This window comes from Rhineura floridana, chromosome 5 (genome assembly GCF_030035675.1).
Source record: "Rhineura floridana isolate rRhiFlo1 chromosome 5, rRhiFlo1.hap2, whole genome shotgun sequence".
NCBI classification, from domain to species: domain Eukaryota; kingdom Metazoa; phylum Chordata; class Lepidosauria; order Squamata; family Rhineuridae; genus Rhineura; species Rhineura floridana.
In genome coordinates this window covers 187,806,341-187,814,013 of record NC_084484.1, presented here as the reverse complement: position 1 = coordinate 187,814,013, position 7,673 = coordinate 187,806,341, and the positions used below count along the sequence as shown (strand labels likewise).

Below are 7,673 nucleotides of genomic sequence, written 5' to 3'. Positions count from 1 at the left end.
CACCATTTGTTGCAGTTCCCCTTCAGCCTTGGTCATTACCTTACCCTCCCTTCTGGTCTGTGAAACTCCAGCCAAGGATCAGGCCTTTGGTAAACCAAATTAAGTATTTATTAGAGATAACAAAGCTAACAAGATTAACAAGATTTCTTCTTAAGGCACATAAGCATATGGTTTTACTCAATACTAATCCAAACTCCACCCCCCTCCTTCTTCACTCTCTCCTGGCAAACCACTCTCTCAAACCCACCAAGCAACCCACTCTTTCTCTTCTCCCCCCCAGATTCCACTCTCACTCTTCCTTTTATACATTCAGCCATTTTAAACACTCAGCCAATCATCTCGCATTCTACTGCCCATTCACTCCCCCTCTTTCACTCCACTTACCATGTATCTTCTAAAACAACAACACTTACCATATATACATTAATATAGGAACATCACAAGCCACAACCGAAAAGGCCCTATTTCTAGTCACCATCCTCCGAGCTTCTTGATGGGATGGTACTCGGAGGAGGGCCCTAGATGTTGAGCGCAGTGTACGGGTAGTTTCATATTGGGAGAGGCGCCCCACCAGGTATTGCGGTCCCATGCCGTGTAAGGCTTTATAGGTCAAAACCAGCACTTTGAATTTAGCCCGGAAACAAATAGGAAGCCAGTGCAGACGGGCCAAAACAGGTGTTATATGAGCGGACCTTCTGGTCCGCGTCAACAATCTGGCCGCTGCATTCTGGACTAACTGTAGTTTCTGAACTATCTTCAAGGGCAGCCCAACGTAGAGCGCATTGCAGTAGTCCAATCTAGAAGTTACCAGAGCATGAATGACTGAGGCGAGGTCGTCACTGTCCAGATAGGGACGTAGCTGGGCTACCAATCGGAGATGGTAGAAAGCATTCCGTGCCACTGAGGCTGCCTGAGCCTCAAGAGACAGGGAAGGGTCGAAAAGAACTCCCAAGCTACGAACCTGTTCTTTCAAGGGGAGTGTAACCCCATCCAGAACAGGGTGAACATCCACCATCTGGGCAGAGAAGGCACTCACTAACAGCGTCTTGGTCTTGTCTGAATTAAGTTTCAGTCTGTTAGCTCCCATCCAATCCATAATCGCGGCCAGGCAACGGTTTAGTACGTTAACAGCCTCACCTGAGGAAGATGCAAAGGAGAAATAGAGTTGCGTGTCATCAGCGTACTGGTGACAACGCACTCCAAAACTCCTGATGACCGCACCCAGCGGCTTCATATAGATGTTGAAAAGCATGGGGGACAGTACCGATCCCTGTGGGACTCCACAATGGAGAGTCCAGGGTGTCGAGCAGTGTTCCTCAAGCACTACCTTCTGTTGATGACCCACCAAGTAGGAGCGGAGCCACTGCCAAGCAATACCCCCAACTCCCATCTCCGTGAGCCTTCCCAGAAGGATACCATGGTCGATGGTATCAAAAGCAGCTGAGAGATCAAGGAGAATCAACAGGGTCACACTCCCCCTGTCCCTCTCCCGACAAAGGTCATCATACAGGGCGACCAAGGCTGTTTCGGTACCAAACCCAGGCCTAAAACCGGATTGAAACGGATCAAGATAATCAGTGTAATCCAAGAGTCCCTGGAGCTGGCCGGCCACCACCTGTTCCAGAACCTTGCCCAGGAACGGAACATTCGCCACAGGTCTATAGTTGTTCAAGTTATCTGGGTCCAAGGAGGGTTTCTTCAGGAGCGGTCTCACTACCGCTGCTTTTAGGCAGTCAGGGACCACACCCTCTCGCAAAGAGGCATTGATTACCTCCTTGGCCCAGCCGGCAGTTCTGCTCCTGCCAGCTTTCACCAGCCAAGAGGGGCAAGGATCCAGCACAGACGTGGTCGCCCGCACCAGTCCAAGGATCTTGTCAACATCCTCAAGCTGCACCAACTGAAACTCATCCAATAAATGAGGACAAGACCGTGGTCTGGATGCTTCATTGAATCCAACTGCTATAATATTGGAGTCTAAGTCCTGACGAATGCAAGCGATCTTAGTTTGGAAGTGTCCAGCGAACTCATCACAACGGGCTACAGATGAATCTATAGTATCCCGAGGGCCAAGATGTAAAAGCCCTCGTACAGTTTTAAAAAGCTCCGCTGGGCGGGAGAGTGATGCCTTAATACTGACAGCAAAATAACTCTTTTTTGCTGCCCTCAACGCTGCTGTATATCGCTTAGAGCAGGCACTTACCAAGGCATAATTGCATTCATCAGGAGTGCGCCTCCATCTGCACTCAAGCCTCCTCCTCTCTTGCTTCATCGCTCTCAGCTCCGGGGTATACCATGGGGCTGTATGAGCTCTACATAGGAGGGGGTGCATGGGAGCGATCGTGTCAACTGCCCGGGTCATCTCCGTATTCCACAGTTCAACCAGGGCTTCAACAGGAGCGCCAGTCTTCTCAGTCGGAAAATCCCCTAGAGCCCTTTGGAAACCCTCAGGATCCATTAGTCTCCAGGGGCGGACCAATTTAATAGGTCCCCCACCCTTGCAGAGGGAAAGGGTCGCCGTAAGCCTAAACCTCAGCAAGCGGTGATCTGTCCATGACAATGGGGTAGATGAAAAATCCCCAACCTCCAGATCACCATCTCCCTGCCCAGTGGCGAAGATCAAATCAAGGGTATGTCCCGACACATGCGTCGGGCCAGTAACAACCTGAGACAGCCCCATGGTTGTCATGGACGCCATGAAGTCCTGAGCCGCCCCAGATAAAGCAGTCTCGGCATGAATGTTGGGGACTGCAACAATATCTCCGAGACTACCTCTGTCAGCTCAGTTAGGGAATTTGTTGAGCAGCAGGGCAGGCGGTACACCAACAAAATTCCCAACCTGTCTCTCTGGCCCAGAGCAAGGTGGAGACACTCCAAACCAGTCGTCACCTGTACAGGGTGCTTGGAGAGTGAGAAAGAACTCCTATAGACCACGGCAACCCCACCTCCCCGACCTTCGGCTCTACCATAATGCTGAACCATGTACCCAGGTGGGCAAAGCTGGGAAAGAGCAACTCCTCCCATATCACCCACCCAAGTCTCGGTTATACACGCCAGGTCAGCCTGGGTCACGATAGAGTTACACAAGGTCCAGGGGCATCACTACGGGGGTGCAGGTGGTGCAGGCCGCACCCGGGTGACACCATGAGAGGGGTGACACCCAGAGCCGCCCCACCCCTAGGCACCGGGAAGCGGGTCAGCCGAGTGGCCGATTCCTCCCCAACCCAGCCGCTTAGCTCGTCGGCGCTCCAGCTCCAGGGGCCCGGGGGGAGTCCGGGGCTAAGGAGGAGCCAGCCTGGCCTGGCCTGTGCACCGCCACTGCCTCTTTGCGGCTCCTGCTGAGGCTCCCAGGCCACTTGGGTGTCGTCTTGGGAGTGGGTGGGGCCAGGCGCGGTTGCTAGGAGACGGCGCCCAAGCAGCCTGGCCAGGGCCAGCGTAATACAGTAAGCAAAGTAAGCGTGGCAGGAGGGCGCAATGTTTGAGGGGTGCCAGAGGCACCCCTAAGCCTGGAAACAGGGGTCGGAGCCGGAGCGAGTGCCCAGGAGAAGCGGGCCATGGCAGCGCGCCTGAAAGCAGCCCTCAGCTTCAGCGCTGCTGAGGACAGCGAGGCTGCCGGGGAACTGCAGGTGCTCCTGGAGCGGGTGCTGAGCCCTTCGGCGGGCAGCGGTAGTGAGGTGGTGTCTGAGGAGCTGATTTGGTGCCGTTGCCTGCTGGCAGGCGGCGAGCCCTGGGACAGCTTCGTGCAGGCGGTGAGGGCCTACGACCCGGCCACGCTTTGTGGCCTGGTGTGGACAGCCAACTTCGTGGCCTACCGCTGCCAAACCTGCAGCATCTCGCCATGCATGAGCCTCTGCGCTAGGGTTGCCAGGTCTCCGGTTTTCTGCCGAAGTCTCAGGGAAAAAGGGGCCGTCTCCGGCCTCCGGCTAGAGTTTATTTAAACTGGCGGATCTCCGGCTTTTCATTGGCCCCCTCAGCCATGCATGCGTGATTGATACACGCATACGTTGGGCTTTGGCTGGCCGCCTTCCCGCCCTTTTTCAGTCCTGTGCTTGAGGCCCATCATAGAGCATGTCTAGCCGCCGCCCCTGCAGGGTCCCCCCCAGCAGCAGGCTCTGCCTGCTAGCGAGCGGCACGGAGCTACAGCAGCAGCCAGTGCCCACACACAACTGCAGGTGAGGTGCTGGCTGGACGTGGAGCCCGAAGCCGCCTGGGTGCGCGAGGGCAGCCTCCTGGCCCATGTCTGCCACGACGTGGGCTCCGTCCAGCTGCCGCCCCTTCAGGGACCCCCCCCTGCAGCACAGCAGTCCCCGCGGGAGCAGTTGCTAGGTCTGAGCGGCCTGGCAGCCCCTGAGCCATGAAGAGGTGGTGGCAGCGAGGCTGGGCCGGCTCCTTCTTAGGCACCCAGCCCCAGAGCCAGTTCCCCTGCTCCGGAAAGGGCGGCTGGTGTCTTCTTCACCCCTCCTGCTGTGGGCGCCGCAGCTGGGCGTTAGTGGCCGCGATGGGCCCCCCCAGCCAGAGACTGCTGAGCCCCATCGCGGCCGCTGCCCACTGGTGCTGATGATGCAGCAGTGTTAGGAATCAAGGGACGGGGGTTGAGAGCAGCAATCAGAGGTTCTCATTTGTTCCTCCCAGCTGATCATCTCAGTTCCAAAATGGCCCATGTGGCCATCCATGTTGTTAGTAAGATAACATTCAAATGCTATGTATGGGGGGGACGACAAAAGTCATTATAAGGCAGAGGGCAATGGGGGGTTTGCCCTGAGGTGCCCCTGCATGGAGGACCGGCACTGCCAAGGCGGAGATCCAGAAGGGCCTGTGGGTGGGATGTCTGGTGTCCCCAGATGTGTTTCTTGCGTGCCTGGCCCAAAACATTGATTCCTGCCTGTAGCTGGAGACTGTGTGCCTGAGTGAAGTGGGCCCTGCCTACTCCACAGGGCTGTGTGTCCCTCCTTCTCTGCACACCACAGTGAGAAACACAGTTCTGGGAATAACAACCACAATCTTGAATTTCACGTTCATGCGACTCACCACGCCCTGGTCCTCTTTGCCCTCCTGCCTTCCAGGTGAGCGCATGGTTCTGCTCTCCAGAGCTGCAAGAGGCACCTTCCTCTCTTGCTCATCTCTTGGCTCAACTCCATGTCTTCCTGCCTTTCCCTGTTGCTGCCCTTGACTCCCAGGTGCCGGGTGTGTGTGTTGGGTGTCACTGAGGCCCCTACAGGCATCTTTACTCTTCCAAAATATTAAGCCTGTTTTTTCTTCTCAGCAGGGATTCAGTGACCCACACTCTGGCCAGATCCAGAGGGAGAATGCCACTGTCTAATGCCACCCACTTCTCTTCCCCCACCTTCACCCTACTGGGTGTCCCAGGGCTGGAATATCTACACTCCAGGATCGCCATCCCTTTCTGTGTTGGCTACCTCATTGCTCTCTTGGGTAATTTTGCCATTCTCTTCATCGTGAAGGCAGAGCCTGCCCTCCACCAGCCCATGTTCTCTTTCCTGTCTGTCCTCTCTGCCATCGATCTGGGCCTGTCCACATCCACTCTGCCCAAGTTGCTGGCCATCTTCTGGTTTGGCCTTGGGGAGATCAGCTTCAGGGCCTGCCTTGCCCAGATGTTCTTCATCCACACCTTCACAGGGATGGAGTCTGTAGTGCTGTTAGCCATGGCCTTTGACAGATACATGGCCATCTGTGACCCCCTGAGATATACCACTGTCTTGACAAAGGCACGGGTTGCCTGGATGTGTGCTGGTGTAGTGCTGAGACCTTCTGTACTTGTGCTTCCCATGGCTTTGATGACTCTCCGCCTGCCCTTTTGCAGTGGCCACATTATCATTGCCCACACGTACTGGGCACACAGTTGGCCTGTGCTGACATCCGGATCAATGCCATCTATGGCTTGTTTACCATTGCCTTCCTCATGCTGGATTTGGTCCTCATTGTCTTGTCTTATGTGCTAATCTTGCAAGCCATCTTCAGACTCCCCTCCAGGGAAGCCCGGCTCAAATCCCTGGGTACTTGCATCTCCCATGTTGCCACGATTTTTGTCTTCTATGCTCCTGCGTTCTTCTCCTTCCTCACCCACCGCTTTGGACACAACATCCCCATTACACCCACATCATCATCGCCAACCTCTACATCATCCTGCCCCCAGTGCTGAACCCTGTCATTTATGGCCTAAGGACCAGGGAGCTCCGCAGGAGGTTCTGCCAGTTGTTGTGCCTCCAAAAGGCAGTTTTGCCCAATGTATACTGATTATTATTTTAATAGTCTCAAAATCAAGTCCTAGAAATTCTTATATATTGTTATCCTGGAGTTTAGCTTTGATTCCCAGAAAAAAAACATATTGCCCATATGTAAGAGGTGGCAAGGTTGCCATCAGTCAGAAACTGGTTCTTAAAGGTCTGGGATTTCGCTGCAATGGAAAAGGGTGTTAGTCAGCACATTATGGCAGGTTAAAACTCAAGGGATTGGTTCGCACATCACATTAAACCACAGTTTTAAAAAAGTATGGCTTAACATGAATGAGCAGCATGCTGGTGCATGAGTAATGCAGGACACTTGACCTGACTTTTTCTTTGCTTCATCTCAGTGGATCAGGGCAAATGGTCTTGCTTGTGTTGCATTTTGGGAATCAGCCCCTTTGTGAACCCTGTACTTTACTTGTCACCTGAACTGCAAGAACAAATTTCATGACTCCAGTGATTGTCGCAATGGCATCTATGTAGCAGTCGTCAAGAGCCACAGATCCCAGATCAGGGGCCAATGTCCTTATTTATTTATTTTATTTTATTTATTATTTGATTTATATCCTGCCCTTCCTCCCAGCAGGGGCCCAGGGCGGCAAACAGAAATGCTAAAAACACTTTAAAACATCATAAAAGACCTTAAAATACATTAAAACAAAGCAATGTTAAAAACATTTTTTTTAAAAGCCTTATTGGGGCAGCTGGTGCCAAACAACCGGCTAAAACTAACATTGCCAGGTAGTAATGCTCCCATCATTCCTTCTGTCCTCCCTGCCTTGGACCAGGGGACTCACAAGTAGTTAATCCTGGACGACCTTTGAGATTCACTGAAACAAGAGCTAAAACCAAACTCTCTGTCCCTTGAGCCTCAAAGCCTCCACAGTTACTCACGGGAGAGACATACTCACAGGTGCGGCCACTGAAAACACTTTGCTACAGGTGACGAGTATGTTCACAGCCTGGGATAAGGTCTCTACTGAAAAGGCTTGTTGAAAGAGGAAGGTCTTCAATAGGTGCCGAAAAGATAACAGAGATGGCGCCTGTCTAATATTTAAGGGGAGGGAATTCCACAGGGTAGGTGCCGCCACACTAAAAGTCCGTTGCCTATGCTGTGCGGAACAGACCTCCTGATGAGATGATATCTGCAGGAGGCCCTCACCTGCAGAGCACAGTGATCGACTGGGTATATAAGGGGTTAGACGATCTTTCAGATATCCTGGTCCCAAGCTGTATAGGGCTTTATACACCAAAACTAGCACCGTGAACTTAGCCTGGTAACTAATGGGCAGCCAGTGCAAATATTTCAGCAGCGGAGTGACATATTGGCGATACCCTGCCCCAGTGATCAGTTGCACTGCCGCGTTTTGCGCCAGCTGCAGCTTCTGGACCAACCTCAAGGATAGCCCCACATAGAGCGCATTACAGTAA

General features: G+C 53.3%; 1 protein-coding gene across 1 annotated transcript; it reads left to right on the top strand.

The window, feature by feature from the left end:
- The first annotated feature begins 5,149 nt into the window (after window positions 1–5,149).
- Window positions 5,150–6,252, top strand: LOC133386153 (olfactory receptor 52E4-like). Its single transcript, XM_061629756.1, is given in 3 exon segments — window positions 5,150–5,853; window positions 5,856–6,101; window positions 6,104–6,252. Coding segments are annotated over 3 exon segments (945 nt in total). The 5' UTR covers window positions 5,150–5,303.
- The last annotated feature ends 1,421 nt before the right edge of the window (window positions 6,253–7,673 follow it).